The following is an 18,308-nucleotide window of genomic DNA, read 5'->3' as shown; positions in this document are numbered from 1 at the left end:
ACCCAACAACAGAAGTGCTTCCCTAAAAGCTGCCTGGGTTTAAACAAACATCTTCTGTTTTCAGAAAGAGAAAAACTAAATGAATAGGGGCAGAATATTATAGGCTACAGTTCAGCTTCAGATTGTTATAGAGAGGAATCAATATATCCCCATATGCATCGGAGTCACGTCTTTCGTGGGCATTTTAGAGCTTCTTTCTACCATAAGTCACAGAGTTAAGCATTGTTATAGAACGCTTGATATAATCTGGTTTTATGTATTTATTTACAAATATAAAGCAAACCATAGATATTCTTTTTGCCCTTTTCATTAACAAAGGGTACATGATACCCTCACTCAATTCGAGCCCTGGTTGAAGTCAAAAACACCAAGTCCTTCCCAGACACGGAGGTATTTAATCAGTGCGTGCAACAGTATTTTAGCTATACCGACATCTATGGACAGGATAATTGTATCTGTCAAACAGGTAGACTTACCACTTATTTTTTGGGGAAGATGAAGAAATAAGCTCAAATTATCTCTGTAATTCTATGTTTATGCCTATAAAAATGTTTGGTGCACGCGTGCACATATAGGAGGTCCCTTCCCGGGCAGAAGGGATTGTTACCTTAACCACTGCATCGCATAGTTACAATGTTGCTATCACTATGCAACCTACTACCTATAGTAGGAAAACTAGTTTTTTATTAATAATATCCCACTTGTTATCACACATGGCACGACACTATAATTATTACAGTAAAAATAACACTTGTATATAACATATTTAACATATTTGAATATTCCTGTAGAACTGTACAACAGAGTAAGATCATTTGAGTTTTGGAAACAACTGCCATGCATTCATAAATGCCTCATTTCTCTGGAGCAGTGTAAAACAAGCTTTATGTCAATGACCCAGCCTTAACGAATTTCGTTTATTTACATATCGAATTTGATTGTCCAACATCAGTTTCAACATGTATTTATTTTGTCTCCACCTAGAGTGGCCTCTTTCCTCTGCTGTGGTGCTGCATTGCATTCGGCGATGTTTCCTCTCGGTAGATGTCCATGGTCCTGAAATCAAATCATCTGAGTTTGCTTGGACACCAACCAGCTTAATCTCCAGCTCCTTCCACCTCTGGAAACTATCTAGGAGGTCATGCGACTTCTCATACGAGCTGGGGAGGTGGCACAGATTCTTCCAGTCCCTGGTTCCTTCCCTGACCAGCGCAGATTTGCACTCGTGTGAAAAAACTTTGCACAAAAACAGAAGGCTGCATCGTTTTGCTTGGAATAGACAAGCCTTGATCTCCACTCTCTCCCCGTTCGCCATCCTCCTATTGCAGAGGGCCACCGAAAACCTTCATTGCCCCTCCTCTCTTGGGAAATTCCCCTCCTTATCATGATGTGGCCCTGCCTCCACTAACATATCCCGTTAAGATCCATTCATATGCACCACCGGACAAAGTTTTAGAACACCTGCTCATTCAAGGATTTTTCTTTATTTCTTTTACAATTTTCCACATTGTAGTATAAGAGTGAAGACATCAGAACTATGAAATAACACACATGGAATCATATAGTAAACAAAAAAAGTGTTGAACGATATATATTTTATATTGGAGATTTTTCAAATAGCCACCCCTGACCGGTCTGGGGATGTGGAGGCCAGATCATCTGATGCAGCTCTCCATCACTTTCCTTCTTGGTCAAATAGCTCTTACACAGCCAGGAGGTGTGTTGGGTTATTGTCTTGTTGAAAAAACAGATGATAGTCCCACTAAGCCAAAAACAGATGGGACAGCGTATTGCTGCAGAATGCTGTGGTAGCCATGCTAGTTAAGTGTGGATTGACAGAGAGCTGACTTAGAGCTGTCATCATCGGTGGAAGTGCATGGCTCGGACTCCTTTGGTTTGCAAAGAATGAATGGCATGTCCTCTTAGGCTTGTCATTCTCCACACCGGCTGATGGACATTGCTGCACGCTGATACATTTCCGTGAAATTATTTTTGTTTAAAGATTGTGCCTCTTTTCTCATTATTTTACAAAAAAAATCACTTCCTGATAGTTTTTGTCTCTTAGACATGGTAGCAAATTGTTTCAAATCTCTATTGATTACTTTTATCAAAAATTATATCCACTAGTTGTAGCTAGATAACGTTAACAGGCTAGGTTAGGCTACTGCCTTAATCACTAATCGCCTTCGTCTCACACAAACATAAAAATATACAATCACTTAATTGGCAGATTCATTTTTAATGTTTCACAATTGGATAATCCCATATAAACACACACATCACCATAGCTACCAAGTATAGTGGGAGTGAACTTTGGGCGAAGTGGGAATGGGGTGGGGGCGGGAACTGCTACAATGTTATGAGCTTGTAGCTGGTGTGCTGCAGGCGGTGTAGTAGCCAATCAGGGGCGCCGGAGGGCGGCAGCCATTTGTCAAAATGCCGCTACAATTTCAAGTGGTGGCCTAATCTTGCCTAATGGGAGGGCCATCCCTGACTGTGATCCCGTGTGGCTCAGTCGGTAGAGCATGGCTCTTGCAATGCTAAGTGGCATGAGTTTGATTCCTGCTAGGGCCACCCATATGAAAAATGTATGCATGACTGCAAGTCGCTTTATGATAAAAGCCTCGGCTAAATGATATATACCTTATATCTGTATTTTCTTGTTCTAAGTGATGCACACCTAGCTAAAAGGATCTGCCCTTTTTTAAATTTTCTCCTAAAATGACAAACCCAAATCTAACTGCCTGTAGCACAAGCCCTGAAGCAAGGATATGCATATTCATGATACCATTTGAAAGGAAACACTTTGAAGATTGTGGAAATGTGAAAGAAATGTAGGAGAATAACACACAATAGATCTGGTAAAATGTAATACAAAGAAGAAAAAAAAAACAATTTTTTTTTTTTCCTCATCAATCTACACACCCCATAATGACAAACCAAAAACAGTTTATTAAAATAAAAAAGGAAATATCACATTTACGTAAGTATTCAGACCCTTTACTCAGTACATTGTCAAAGCACCTTTGGCAGCTCTGTCAGGTTGAATGTGGAGCGCTGCTGCACAGCTATTTTCAGGACTTGTCTCAAAGCCACTTCAGCGTTATCTTGGCTGTTTGCTTAGAGTTGTTGTCCTGTTGGAAGGTGAATCTTCACCCCAGTCTGAGGTCCTGAGTACTCTGCAGCATGTTTTTATCAAGGATCTCTCTATACTTTGCTCTGTTCATCTTTCCCTCGATCCTGACTAGCCTCCTGCCACTGAAAAACATCCCCACTGCATGATGCTGCCACCATTCTTCACCATAGGGATGGTGCCAGGTTTCCTCCAGACTTGACTCCTGGCATTCATCAGAACAGAGAATCTTCTTTCTCATGGTCTGAGAGTCTTTAGGTGCCTTTTGGCAAACTCCAAGCGGGCTGTCATGTGCCTCTTACTGAGGAGTGGCTTCCGTCTGGCCACTCTACCATAAAGGCCTGATTGGTGGAGTGCCTCAGAGATGGTTGTCTTTCTGGAAGGTTCTCCCATCTCCACAGAGGAACTCTAGATCTCTGTCAGAGTGTCCATTGAGTTCTTGGTCACCTACCTGACCAAGGCCCCTCTCTCCTGATTGCTCAGTTCCAAACTTCTTCCATTGAAGAATTATGGAGGACACTGTGTTCTTGGGGACCTTCAATGATGCAGAAATGTTTAAGTACCCTTCCTCAGATTTGTGCCTCAACACAATCCTGTCTCGTAGCTCTTACGGACAAACCTCATACCTTGGTTTTTGCTCTGAAATGCACTGTCAACTGTGGGACCTTATATGGACAGATGTGTGCCTTTCAAAATCATATCCAATCATTTGAATTTACTACAGGTGGAATCCAAACAAGTTGTAGAAACATCTCAAGGATGATCATTGGAAACAGGAGCTCAATTTTAAGTCTCATAACAAAGGGTCTAAATGCTTATGTAAATAAGGTATTTCTGTTTTTAATTCTTAATACATTTGCAAAAATGTCTAAAATCTGTTTTCACTTTGTCATTATTGGGTATTGTGTGTAGATTGTTAAGAATTTAATTTATTTAATCAATTTTAGGATAAGGCTCTAAAGTAACAAAATGTGGAAAAAGTAAATTATTTCCAAAGGCAGTGTACCTAGTGTACATACAGTAGCTACATGCACTCAAATGTTCATGCAAGCTCTGGAACATGAGGAAGCTAATGTTCGAAAGTGTGTGTGTGTGATTTGAACTCTGCTCTCAACCAGATGTTTTCTAGGTGGGCATGAATCTGCACATACACTCACATGCACTAATGGCATGTACTAGAGATATAGAGTGGTGTACACATTACAAAGAGAGTGGGGGATGCAGCCACTCACACACACACACACACACACACACACACACACACACACACACACACACACAAAACCAGACAAACACACACACATCTTTACCCGTGTTGGTGTATTAGTTTGAAGTGCTGTGCCTAATGCGTTGTTGTTCCTTAATGCCGGGGTCTCATAGCTGGCCTTTGTCATGATACATAATTACATTTATAACAAATGTGTTTGACCCCACCGTGGGGGTTAACTGTTTGTGTGTGTGTGTGTGTGTCATCTGTGAGTGGCTGCATCCCCCCTGGATTCAGACACATCGATCCCTCGCAAAACAGTGCCACTGGCCGCCCCAGCCGCATTGTGCCACTGGCCGCCCCAGCCGCATTGTTCTTGTTTTGAGGAATTGAACATCCAGCATCATGGTTAACAAAATCGTAGTACATACTCAAATCAAATTGTATTTGTCACATGCGCCGAATACAACATGTGTAGACCTTACAGTGGGGTGTTTACTTACAACAATGAACATTTATGAAAATACCTATAAAAAAGTAAGAAATAAGAATAACAATAACGGGGCTATATATAGGGGGTAACGGTTCAGAGTCAATGTGCAGGGGCACCGGTGTCGAGGGAAATGAGGTAATATATGCATGTAGGTAGAGTTAAAGTGCCTATGTATGCATAGATAATAACAGAGAGTAGCAGCAGCGTAGAAGAGGGGGGGGGGGCAATGCAAATAGTCTGGGTAGCAATTTGATCAGTCTATGACTAGAGTGGCTGGATACTTTGCAAATTTTAGGATCTTCCTCTGACACCGACTGATATAAAGGTCCTGAATGGAAGGAAGCTTGGCCCCGGTGATTTACTTGGCCGTACGCACTACCTTCTGTAGTGCCTTGCGGTCGGAGGCCAAGCAGTTGCCATAACAGGCAGTGATGCAACCCGTCAGGATGCTCTCGATGGTGCAGCTGTTAAACTTGAGGATCTGAGGACCCATGCCAAATATTTTCAGTCTGCTGAGGGGGAATAGGTTTTTCGTGCCCTCTTCGTGTGCTTGGACCATGTTAGTTTGTTGGTGATGTGGACGCCAAGGAACTTGAAGCTCTCAACCTGCTACACTACAGCCCTGTAGATGAGAATGGGGGCGTGCTCGGTCCTCCTTTTCCTGTAGTCCACAATCATCTCCTTTGTCTTGATCACATTGAGCGAGAGGTTGTTGTTCTTGCACCACACGGTCAGGTCTCTGACCTCCTCCCGATAGACTGTCTCATTGTTGTCGGTGATCAGGCCTACCACTTTTGTGTTATCTGCAAACGTAATGATGTGTTGGAGTCATGCCTGGCTGTGCAGTCATGAGTGAACAGGGAGTACAGGAGGGGACTGAGCACGCACCCCTGAGGGGCCCCCGTGTTGAGGATCACCATGGCGGATGTGTAGTTACCTACCTATACCACCTGGGGCGGCCCGTCAGGAACTCCAGGATCCCTTTGAAGAGGGAGGTGGCCCCAGGATCCTTAGCTTAGTGATGAGCTTTGAGGGCACTATGGTGTTGAACGCTGAGCTGTAGTCAATGAATAGTATTCTCACATAGGTGTTATTTTTGTCCAGGTGTGAAAGGGCAGTGTGGAGTGCAATAGAGATTGCATCATCTGTGGATCTGTTTGGGTGGTATGTAAATTGAAGTGGGAATGGGGTTTCTGGGATAATGGTGTTGTGAGCCCTGGCCAGCCTTTCAATTAATTTCATGGCTACAGACGAGAGTGCTATGGGTCGGTAGTCATTTAGGCAGGTTACCTTAGTGTTATTGGGCACATGGACTATGGTGGTCTGCTTGAAACATGTTGGTATTACAGATTCAGACAGAGAAAGGTTGAAAAATGTCAGTGAAGACACTTGCCAGTTGTCCAGCGCATTCTCAGAGCACACGTCCTGGTAATCCGTCTGGCCCTGCGGCCTTGTGAATGTTGACCTGTTTAAAGTCTTACTCACATTGGCTGCTGAGAGCGTGATCACACAGTTGTCCGGAACAGCTGATGTACTCATGCATGTTTCAGTGTTACTTGCCTCGAAGGGAGCAAAGAAGTTATTTAGCTCATCTGGTAGACTCGTGTCACTGGGCAGCTCTCAGCTGTGCTTCCCTTTGTAGTCTGTAATAGTTTGCAAGCCCTGCCACATCCGACGAGTGTCAGCCGGTGTAGTACAATTCGATCTTAGTTCTTAGATTTCTTATAAGCTTCCGAGAGTCCCGCTCCTTGAAAGCGGCAGCTCTACCCTTTAGCTCATTGCAAATGTTGCCTATAATCCATGGCTTCTGGTTGGGGTATGTACGTACGGTCACTGTTGGGACGACATCATCGATGACTTATTGATGAAGCCAGTGACTGATATGGTGTACTCCTCAATGCCATCGGAAGAATCCCGGAACATTTTCCAGTCTGTGCTAGCAAAATAGTCCTGTTGTTTAGCATCAGATTCATCTGACCACTTTTTTATTGACTGAGTCACTGGTGCTTCCTGCTTGAATTTTTGCTTGTGTAAGCAGGAATCAGGAGGGTATAATTATGGTCATATTTGCCAAATGGAGGGCGAGGCAGAGCTTTGTACGTATTTCTGTGTGTGGAATCAAGGCCGTCTAGAGTTTTTTCCCCTTTGGTTGCACATTTAACATGCTGATAGAAATTTGATAAAACTGATTTAAGGTTCCCTGCATTAAAGTCCCCAGCCACCAAGAGCTGGATGAGCGTTTTCCTGTTTGCTTATGGCAGTATACAGCTCATTGAGTGCGGTTTTATTGCCAGTATCGTCTGTGGTGGTATGTAGACAGCAATGACAAATACAGATGAAAACTCTCTAGGTGTATTGTGTGGTCTAAAGCTTATCATGAGATGCTCTACCGCAGGCCAGCAAAACTCAAGACTTCCTTAGATATCGTGCACCAACTGTTGTTGACAAATATACATAGGCCCCCACACCATGTCCTACCAGAGGCTGCTGTTCTATCGTAACCGATACAGTGTATAACCCACCAGCTGTGTCGTCATTCTGCCACGACTCTGTGAAACATAAGATTACAGTTTTTAATGTCCCGTTGGTATGATATACGTGCTTTCAGTTCATCCCATTCACTTTCCAGCAATTGAACGTTAGCTAACAGTATGAATGGCAAAGGCAGATTAGCCACTTGTCGCCTGATACTCACAGGCACCCCGATCTCAATCCACGAAATCTCCAGCGAATGAAGGGGATGAGGGCCTATTCGGGTGTTTGGAGTATATCCTTCCCATCTGACTCATTAAAGAAAAATGATTTGTCGAATTCGAGTTGAGTCATCACTGTTCTAATGTCCAGAAACTCTTTTCGGTCATAAGAGACGGTAGCAGCAACATTATGTACAAAATAAGTTACAAACAATGAGAAAAAAACAATCAAAATAGCATGGTTGGCTAAGAGCCAGTAAAATGGCAGCCATCCTCTCTGGCGCCATCTATCAAATTTCAATTCAAACTCTGTTGTGATGTGCAGGGATGTCCCTGGGGGAAAAAAACTGTGTAGGATCTTCATTTGAACCCATTTGCTACACCAAGAAAATAATCTGGCAGCAAAAGGAAAATGTTAATTATTATGTGGATTACAATTAATGGACATTTTGTAGGGGTTGAGCCATTTTTGCATTAGTGCAAATCAAGTCTGACATTTTAAAGTGGAAATAATAAATGTTAGAATCCTTTTTAAATCTCAAATACACTACAAAATAGCATTTAATGCTGTGCAGGAAGATTCTCAGCAATAAAAGAGGTATCAAATTAAGATCCTATTCCTGTAAGTACTTAAACAAGCACAACAACACATGGACAAAGACATGCATTAACAAACTGTCATATACAGTACATCCACATACATAATATACATTATGTTCATATGATTATGCATATACTGTGAAATGCATATTGAGAAATATAAACATAATGAACTAACATGCAAATTAATTACTTAAAAATCATACAATGTGATTTTCTGGATTTTTGTTTTAGATTCCGTCTCTCACTGTTGAAGTGTACCTATGATAAAAATTACAGACCTCTACATGCTTTGTAAGTAGGAAAACCTGCAAAATTGGCAGTGTATCAAATACTTGTTCTCCCCACTGTATATGTGCAAACACTTAATTAACTGTGGTCCTGTGTGGCTCATTCAGTAGAGCATGGCTCTTGCAATACCAAGGGTCATGGGTTTGATTCCTACTCGGGCCACCCATGGGGAAAAATGTATGTATGCATGACTGAAAGTCACTTTGTACCTCTGCTAAATGACAAAATATGTGACGCACACCTAGCTTAAATGACAGCACAATATGTGATTCAATAAATCATATTTGACCCATTGAAATGTATGTTTTAATAAAAATGAATAAATGCAATAAAATACATGAAATAAGCCTTTCAGACCCCGAAACATGAGGACGATAACATTTGTGTGTGTGTGTGTCAAATCTCACTTTATTTGTCACATGCTTCATAAATAGCAGTTGTAGACGAACAGTGAACTGCTCATTTATGAGTTATTTTCCAACAATGCAGAGTTAAAGAAATACATTTGAATGAAAATTGAAATAGTGACACGAGGAATAGATACACAGTGAATAACAAAAGACTATAACTAGTAAATATAACAGGGCTATATACAAGAAGTTGACATACACTAAGTTGACTGTGCCTTTAAACAGCTTGGAAAATTCCCAAAAATTATGTGATGGCTTTAGAAGCTTCTGATTGGCTAATTTACATAATTTGAGTCAATTGGAGATGTACCTGTGGATGTATTTCAAGGCCTACCTTCAAACTCAGTGCCTCTTTGCTTGACATCATAGGAAATTCAAAAGAAATCAGCTAAAACCTCAGAAAAACAATTGTAGACCTCCATAAGTCTGGTTCATCCTTGCGAGCAATTTCCAAATGCCTGAAGGTACCACGTTCATCTCTACAAACAACACTACGCAAGTCTAAACACCATGGGACCACACAGCCGTCATACCACTCAGGAAGGAGATGCGTTCTGTCTCCTAGAGATGAACGTACTTTGGTGCGAAAAGTGCAAACCTGTCTCAGAACAAAGGACCCTGCTGGAGGAAACAGCTTCCAAAGTATCTATAGCCACAGTGAAACAAGTCGATATAACCTGAAGGGCCACTCAGCAAGGAAGAAGCCACTGTTCCAAAACCATCATAAAAAAGCCAGACTACAGTTTGCAACTGCAGATGAGGACAAAGATGGTACTTTTTGGAGAAATGTCTTCTGGTCTCATGAAACAAAAAATTGAACTCTTTGGCCATAATGCCCATCGTTATGTTTGGAGTAAAAACTGGGGGCCTGCATGCCATAGAACACCATCCCAACCGTGAAGCACGGGAGTGGCAGCATCATGTTGTGGGGGTGCTTTGTTGCTGTAGGGACTGATGCACTTCACAAAATAGACGGCATCATGAGGAAAGAACATTTCATGGATATATTGAAGCAACATCTCAAGACATCAGTCAGGAAGTTAAGGCTTGGTTGCAAATGGGTCTTCCAAATGGACAATGACCCCAAGCATACTTCCAAAGCAAAAGCAAAATGGCTTAAGGACAACAAAGTCAAGGTATTGGATTGGCCATCACAAAGCCCTGACCTCAATCCCATAGAAAATTTGTGGGCAGAACTGAAAAAGCGTGAGTGAGCAAGGCCTTACAAACCTGTCAGGAGCTCTGTCAGGAGGAATGGGCCAAAATTCACCCTTATTGTGGGAAGCTTGTGGAAGTCTACCCGAAGCATTTGACCCAAGTTAAACAATTTAAAGGAAATGCTACCAAATACTAATTGAGTGTATGTAAACTTCTGACCCACTGGGAATGTGATGAAATAAATAATTCTCTCTACTATTATTCTGGCCTTGAATCTATGGATATATGGTAACACACACACACAAACACACACATTTGTTTTTCTATACTTGTGGGGACCAAACAATTTATTCCCATTCGACATCCTATTTTCCTTAACCCCTAACCTTAACCCTAAACCATAACCCTAATTTTATCCCTAAACCTAATCCCTAAGCCTAAAATAGCCCTTTTCCTTGTGTGGACAGGTGATCTCTCTCTCTTGCTCTCTCGTTATTAATATACATGAAATGTCCTATATATTAGAAGGCGTTTCTGTCTCAAAAAATGCATTTAGATGAAAATGTATTTTTTCAAATGGCTTTATATTACAGTTTTGCCAGTTGAGCCCACCCTCATCATGGTCCCATTTATCACCAGTCCCCTCTTTTCTATCCCTCTCTCTGTTTCCCCCAGATTAAGCAGAATGACAAGATGAACCAGGTGAACATGTTCTCCAAGCAGATCGACAAGAAGGAGCCCTTGAAGGGCGGCCTCATGTCCTACACCCTGACTGACCTGAAGATCCCTGTTTCCTATGAGATCCGCCTGGCCCCCATCACCACCTACAGCACCGGAGACTATGTCAGTCGCACCATCCAGTACTCAGAGCGTGAGTAGCAACTTGCTTGCGCCTGGAGCCAAAGTGGCCACTCTGATGATACTAATATTAATAATAATAATCAATAACTGGCCAAGTAGGCCCTTTTTGTGTTCATTTTGGCAATAATTTAAATACATTTTTTCAAATGAGTACTACAGTTATGTAAAAGGGTATAGTGATAATCTATGTGTATTTACTTTTTCACAGCCTACATTTACCCAAGACCTTCAGGTAAGAATATCTTTATTTCTTTCTTCCCCCCATTCTCTTTCACTCTTCCTTTTTTTCCCCACTCCGCCCTCTCTCTGTTTCTCTCCTCTCGTCAGGCAATTTGGTTCAATTACGCCGCTCAGGCAGGGGAAGTGGAGAGTGACGCCAAACGAGCACAATTAAAATCACATTTTCTCCAACCACGCAGATTGGAGAACAACAGAAAACAAATTGAGGAAGTGCACGTACGTCGCTGAGTGGGACATGAATCATAATAGATTATGTTTCTATCATAACACCAATGTGAATGGGGTACAGGCTTCATCCCAAATCCCCTATTTAGTGCGTTACATTTGACAAGGGCCCTCTTCAAAAGTAGTGCACTATGTAGGGAATACGGTGCAAATTTGGAATGTACCTACAGTCAACGCCTGACAGTGTGTGGCTAGCGTAATTTGTATGAGTTTGTGTTCGTGTGAGCGTGTGTGCGTGTTTAACATGTAGCAATGTTAACGCTTTTGATGGGTATTATTGCTGTAGAGCATAAATGGAGTGCCTGTGTGTCCAGTTGCATTTGGTCTGCCTAATTGCAATGTATCATAGTCCTTCCATTGACAATGCTTAGTGAATACCACAGCCAGCAGTGGATTTGTGTAATGGGTTGAAATTGATGTGATGGTTGTGGTAGGTAGGAACCTTGTGGATTGTTGGAGGATAGTATTACGTTTTAGTTAGTTTGGGTGATTCAGAGATGAAAAGAACAGAGAATTGTTACTGGAATGCAAAGAGGTTATTGAAGTGATTCATTGGTCATTTTAAAACTTAAAACTTTGTCTCTCCTCTCTCTCCCTCTTTTTCACCATGGCTTGGTAATGTGTCTCAATTTTGTCTCTTCTCTCTTTGATCCCTCACTCTTCCCTATTTCCTCTGCCTCTTTTTCCTCACTTCTTTGTGTCTCTGTCGCTATAAATGTTATTGCTCATCCTCTTCAACCTCTGTATTCTCGCTCTTTCTATATCCCCTTCTCTCTCACACTCTCTCTGTCTCTATCTCTCGCTCTCAACAGACCACGTCTGTGGCTTTGAGGACGAGCGCATCTGTGGTTTCTCGCAGGACCGGGGCGACAAGTTTGATTGGACTAGACAGAACCACCTGACCCAGAACCCCAAGCGCTCGTCCAATACCGGCCCAGAGATGGACAGGAGTGGAAACAAAGAAGGTATCTTCCTGAAATGTACACACATCCCTTTAAGCAGTGTTCATTTTGGCAGTTACTTTTTTCGTTAGTTGTAGTTATTATCAGTCGACTTAAACTCTGGACAATTTATTTCTAGTTTTAGTCACAGCCATTTTAGTCACATGACAGTCAGTGCATTTAAAAAAAACTTCCATAGTGTGCACATTCAGATAGCCTTTTAGGCTTACTATCTCCTCATAAAACTTAGCTGGCAACATTGATATTGTAGCAGATTGATGTAACCAATGCCAGCCATAATTAGTTGGCATTCCAATTCATCCCAAAGGTGTTCAATGGGGTTGCGGTGCATGCCAGTCAAGTTCTTCCACATCTTGACAAATCATTTCTGTATGGACCTCGATTTCATGCTGAAATAGGAAAGGGGTTTCCCCAATCTGTTAACACAAAGTTGGAAGCACATAATCTTTTAGAATATCATTGTATGCTGTAGCATTAAGAATTCCCTTAATTACCCCTAATGGACCTAGTCCGAACCATGAAAAACAGCCCCAGACCATTATTATTCCTCCACCAAACTTTACAGGTGGCACTATTCATTCGGGCAGGTAGTGTTCTCCTGGCATCCGCCAAACACAGATTTGTCCATCAGACTGCCAGATGGTGAAGTGTGATTCATCACTCCAGAGAACATGTTTCCACTGCTCCAGAGTCCAATGACAGAAAGCTTTACACCACTTCGGCTGAAGCTTGGCATTGTACATGGTGATCTTAGGCTTGTGTGCGGCTGCTCGGCCATGGAAACCCATTTCACGAAGCTCCCGAGGAACAGTTATTGTGCTGACGTTACTTCCAGAGACAATTTTTACGCGCTACGAGCTTTAGTGCTCAGAGGTCACACTCTACTGAGTTTGTGTAGCTTACCACTTCGCGGCTGAGCCATTGTTGCTCCTAGACGTTTCCACTTCACAATAACAGCACTTACAGTTGACCTAGGCAGCTCAAGCAGGGCAGGAATTTGACGAACTGACTTGTAGAAAAGGTGGCATCCTGTGACGGTGCCATGTTGACAGTAACTGAGCTCTTCAGTACGGGCCGAATCTTCTGCAAATGTTTATCTATGGAGATTGCATGGCTGCGTGCTCGATATTATACACCTGTCAGAAGCGTGTGTTGCTGAAATATCTGAATCGAATCATTTGAAGGGGTGTATATATAGTGTATAACAATGTTTTAATAAAACACTTATATATACACAGTACCAGTCAAAAGTTTGGACACACCTACCCATTCCAGGGTTTTCCTTAATTTTTTTATATTTTCTACATTGCTTAATAATAGTGAAGACATCAAAACAATTAAATAAGACACATGGAATATGTACTAACCAAAAAAGTGTTAAATAAATCAAAATATATTTGAGATTCTTCAAAGTAGCCACCCTTTGCCTTGATCATATTTACATAAGTATTCAGACCCTTTACTCAGTTCTTTGTTGAAGCACCTTTGGCAGCGATTATAGGATCAACTATTTTTGGTTATGATGCTACAAGCTTGGCACAACTGTATTTGGTGAGTTTCTCCCATTGTTCATTGCAGATCCTCTCAATCTCTGTCAGGTTGGATGGGGAGTATCGCTGCACAGCTATTTCAGGTCTCGCCAGAGATGTTCAATCGGGTTCAAGTCTGGGCTCTGGCTGGACTTCTTAAAGACATCAGAGACATGTCCCGAAGCCACTCCTGCATTGTATTGGCTGTGTGCATACCGGTCATTAAAAATATTAATGCGAGTAGACCACTTATTGGCCAGCTCATCCTCCTCTAGACCACTGATTGACCAGCTCATTGGCCAGCTCATACTATATCATACTATACTGAACAAAAATATAAATGCAACATGCAAAAATGTCAAAGATTTTACTGAGTTACTGTTCATATAAGGAAATTAGTTCATCAAAATAAATAAATTAGGCCCTAATCTATGCATTTCACATGACTGGGCAGGGGTGCACCCAATGGGGAGCCAGGCCCAGCCAATCAGAATTAGTTTTTCACCACAAAAGGGCTTAATTACAGACATAAATACTCCTCAGCACCTCCTCCCCTCGATCCCACAGGTGAAGAAGCCGGATTTGGAGGTCCTGGGTTGGCGTGATTACATCTGGTCTGCAGTTGTGAGGCTGGTTGGATTTTTATTTTTTTTATTTTATTTAACCTTTATTTAACCAGGTAGGCAAGTTGAGAACAAGTTCTCATTTACAATTGCGACCTGGCATGTACTACCAAATGTTCTAAAACGATGTTGGAGGTGCCTTATGGTAGAGAAATGAACAGTCAATTATCTGGCAACAGCTCTGGTGGACATTCCTGTAGTCAGTATGTCAATTGCACTCTACCTCAAAACTTGAGACATCTGTGACATTGTGTCTTGTGACAAAACTGCACATTTTAAAGTGGCCTTTTATTTTATGGATTATCTTGGCAAAGGAGAAATGCTCACTAAGAGGGATGTAAACAGATTTGTGCACAAACGTTGAGAGAAATACGTTTTTTGTGCGTATGGAACATTTCTGGGATTCTTTATTTCAGATCATGAAACATGGGACCAACACTTTACATGTTGCGTTTATATTTTTGTTCAGTGTACATGAGGAAATAGCAAGCAATTTTTTTATGGTCTGTTTGAGACTCAAGGTTTTTGAAGTGTTTTTTCCCCCCTCCAATTTATGCTTTGGCCGCAATTACAAGAATAGGACAGAATTAGCAGAATAGTTAACTGAATATGAACTTTTATATGTGAGATTAACACATCATCTACAGACGGTACCACAGATGGCCATAATTAAAATGTCCAGCGATGTGATATCTCTGATGCTGCAGTCACAAAGAGGGATGGCGTTTTCTTTGCCACTTGTGTTGAGTAACATAGGTATTGTAACGGCTTTCTTCTATCTCCTCCTCGGACGAGGAGGTGTAGCAAGGATCGGACCAAAATGCAGCGTGGCTATTGCAATCCATGTTTATTCAATAATAAAAAAACACAAACTATACAAAAACAATAAATGTAATGAGAAAACCGAAACAGCCCTATCTGGTGCAAACACAAAGACAGGAACAATCACCCACAAACACACAGTGAAACCCAGGCTACCTAAATATGGTTCCCAATCAGAGACAACGAGAATCACCTGACTCTGATTGAGAACTGCCTCAGGCAGCCAAGCCTATGCTAGACACACCCCTAATCAGCCACGATCCCAATGCCTACAAAAACCCCAATACGACAACAGAATAAACCCATGTCACACCCTGGCCTGAACAAATAATTAAAGAAAACACAAAATACTAAGACCAAGGCGTGACAGAACCCCCCCCCCCCCCCCCCCCCAAGGTGCGGACTCCCGGACGCACCTCAAAACCATAGGGAGGGTCCGGGTGGGCGTCTGTCCATGGTGGCGGCTCCGGCTCGGGACGTGGACCCCACTCCATAAATGTCTTAGTTCCTCCCCCTTGCGTCCTGGGATAGTCCACCCTCGCCGCCGACCATGACCTCGTAGTCCTCACCCAGAACCCCACTGGACCGAGGGGCAGCTCGTGACTGAGGGGCAGCTCGTGACTGAGGGGCAGCTCGGGACTGAGGCAGCTCGGGACTGAGGGGAAGCTCGAGACTGAGGGGCAGCCCGGGACTGAGGGGAAGCCCAGGACTGAGGGGAAGCCCGGAACTGAGAGGAAGCCCAGTACTGAGATGAAGCTCAGGCAGGTAGTTGGCTCCGGCAGATCCTGGCTGGCTGGCGGATCTGGAAGAGTCTGGTTGACTGGCAGATCTGGAAGAGTCTGGTTGACTGGCAGATCTGGAAGATCATGGCTGACTAGCGCATCTAGCTGCTCTGGCTGCTCCATGCAGACTGACAACTCTGGCTGCTCCATGTAGATTGGCAGCTCTGGCTGCTCCATGCAGATTGACAGCTCTGGCTGCTCCATGCAGACTGGTAGCTTTGTGCAGACTGACAGCTCTGGCTGCTCCATGCAAACTGGCAGCTCAGGCTGCTCCATGCAGACTGACAGCTCAGGCTGCTCCATGCAGGCTGACATCTCTGGCTGCTCCATGTACACTGGCAGCTCTGGCTGCTCCATGCAGACTGGCAGCTCTGGCTGCTCCATGCAGACTGGCAGCTCTGGCTGCATTGAACAGGCAGGAGGCTCCGGCAGCGCTGTAGAGGAGGAAGGCTCTGGAAGCGCTGAACAGGCGGGAGACTCCGACAGCGCAGGAGAGGAGGAAAACGCTGGCTGCGCTGAACAGGCGGGAGGCTCTGACAGCGCTAGAGAGAAGGATGGCTCTGGCTGTGCTGAACAGGCGAGGCGCACTGAAGGCCTGGTGCGTGGTGCTGGAACTGGTGGTACTGGATCGAGGACACGCCTGGTGCGGGGAGCTGCTACCGGAGGACTGGTGTGTGGAGGTGGCTCTGGATAGACCGGACCGTGCAGGCGCACTGGAGCTCTTGAGCACCGAGCCTGCCCAACCTTACTTGGCTCGATGCCCACTCTAGCCCGGCTAATACGAAGAGCTGGTATGTACCGTACCGGGCTATGCACCCGCACTGGAGACACCGTGCGCTCCACAGCATAACACGGTGCCTGCCCGGTCTTTTTAGCCCCCCGGTAAGCACAGGGAGTTTGCACAGGTCTCCTACCTGGCATCGCCATACTCCCTGTGAGCCCCCCCCAATATTTTTTGGGGGGTGACTCTCAGGCTTCCATCCGCGTCGCCGTGCTGCCTCTTCATACCAGCGCCTCACCGCTTTAGCCGCCTCCAGTTCTTCTTTGGGGCGTCGATATTCACCAGGCTGTGCCCAGGGTCCTTTTCCGTCCAATATCTCTTCCCAAGTCCAGAAGTCCTTTGATCGCTGCTCCTCACGATTAACAGGGAGAGTTGGCTCAGGTCTGACTCCTGACTCTGCCACTCTCGCCCTGAGCCCCCCCCCAATACATTTCTGGGGCTGACTTTTGGGTTTCTTTCTGCGCCGCCGTGGCTTTCTCTTCGACTCCATTCTCATATAGCCCTCTTCGCACTGCTCCAGCGAATCCCAGGCGGGCTCCGGCACTCTCTCTGGGTCGACCGCCCACCTGTCTATTTCCTCCCCCTTGCTGCTCCTGCTGTCGCTGCCTGTTACCACGCCACTCGGTCCGGGTGTGGTGGGTGATTCTGTAACGGCTTTCTTCTATCTCCTCCTCGGACGAGGAGGTGTAGCAAGGATCGGACCAAAATGCAGCGTGGCTATTGCAATCCATGTTTATTCAATAATAAAAAAACACGAACTATACAAAAACAATAAACGTAATGAGAAAACCGAAACAGCCCTATCTGGTGCAAACACAAAGACAGGAACAATCACCCACAAACACACAGTGAAACCCAGGCTACCTAAATATGGTTCTCAATCAGATACAACGAGAATCACCTGACTCTGATTGAGAACTGCCTCAGGCAGCCAAGCCTATGCTAGACACACCCCTAATCAGCCACGATCCCAATGCCTACAAAAAACTCAATACGACAACAGAATAAACCCATGTCACACCCTGGCCTGAACAAATAATTAAAGAAAACACAAAATACTAAGACCAAGGCGTGACAGAACCCCCCCCCCCCCCCCCCCCCCCCCCCAAGGTGCGGACTCCCGGACGCACTTCAAAACCATAGGGAGGGTCTTAGTTCCCCCTTGCGTCCTGGGATAGTCCACCCTCGCCGCCGACCATGACCTCGTAGTCCTCACCCAGAACCCCACTGGACTGAGGGGCAGCTCGTGACTGAGGGGCAGCTCGTGACTGAGGGGCAGCTCGGGACTGAGGCAGCTCGGGACTGAGGGGCAGCCCGGGACTGAGGGGCAGCCCGGGACTGAGGGGAAGCCCGGGACTGAGGGGAAGCCCAGTACTGAGAGGAAGCCCAGTACTGAGAGGAAGCCCAGTACTGAGATGAAGCTCAGGCAGGTAGTTGGCTCCGGCAGATCCTGGCTGGCTGGCGGATCTGGAAGAGTCTGGTTGACTGGCAGATCTGG

The 18,308-nt window shown here is 44.3% G+C and overlaps 1 protein-coding gene across 1 annotated transcript in view; it reads left to right on the top strand.

Moving 5' to 3' along the window:
- The window catches only part of LOC109895575 (MAM domain-containing glycosylphosphatidylinositol anchor protein 1), a 410,076-nt gene that overhangs the window by 314,203 nt on the left and 77,565 nt on the right, over positions 1-18,308 (top strand). The window contains exons 13-15 of the mRNA XM_031830541.1: positions 10,661-10,856; positions 11,055-11,078; positions 12,124-12,276. Of these exons, the coding sequence (XP_031686401.1) occupies positions 10,661-10,856; positions 11,055-11,078; positions 12,124-12,276 (373 nt within the window). The remainder of the gene's footprint in view (positions 1-10,660; positions 10,857-11,054; positions 11,079-12,123; positions 12,277-18,308) is intronic.

The sequence above is a fragment of the Oncorhynchus kisutch genome, linkage group LG8, assembly GCF_002021735.2.
Source record: "Oncorhynchus kisutch isolate 150728-3 linkage group LG8, Okis_V2, whole genome shotgun sequence".
In the NCBI taxonomy this organism is placed as follows: domain Eukaryota; kingdom Metazoa; phylum Chordata; class Actinopteri; order Salmoniformes; family Salmonidae; genus Oncorhynchus; species Oncorhynchus kisutch.
This window is presented reverse-complemented; position numbering and strand designations above follow the sequence as displayed.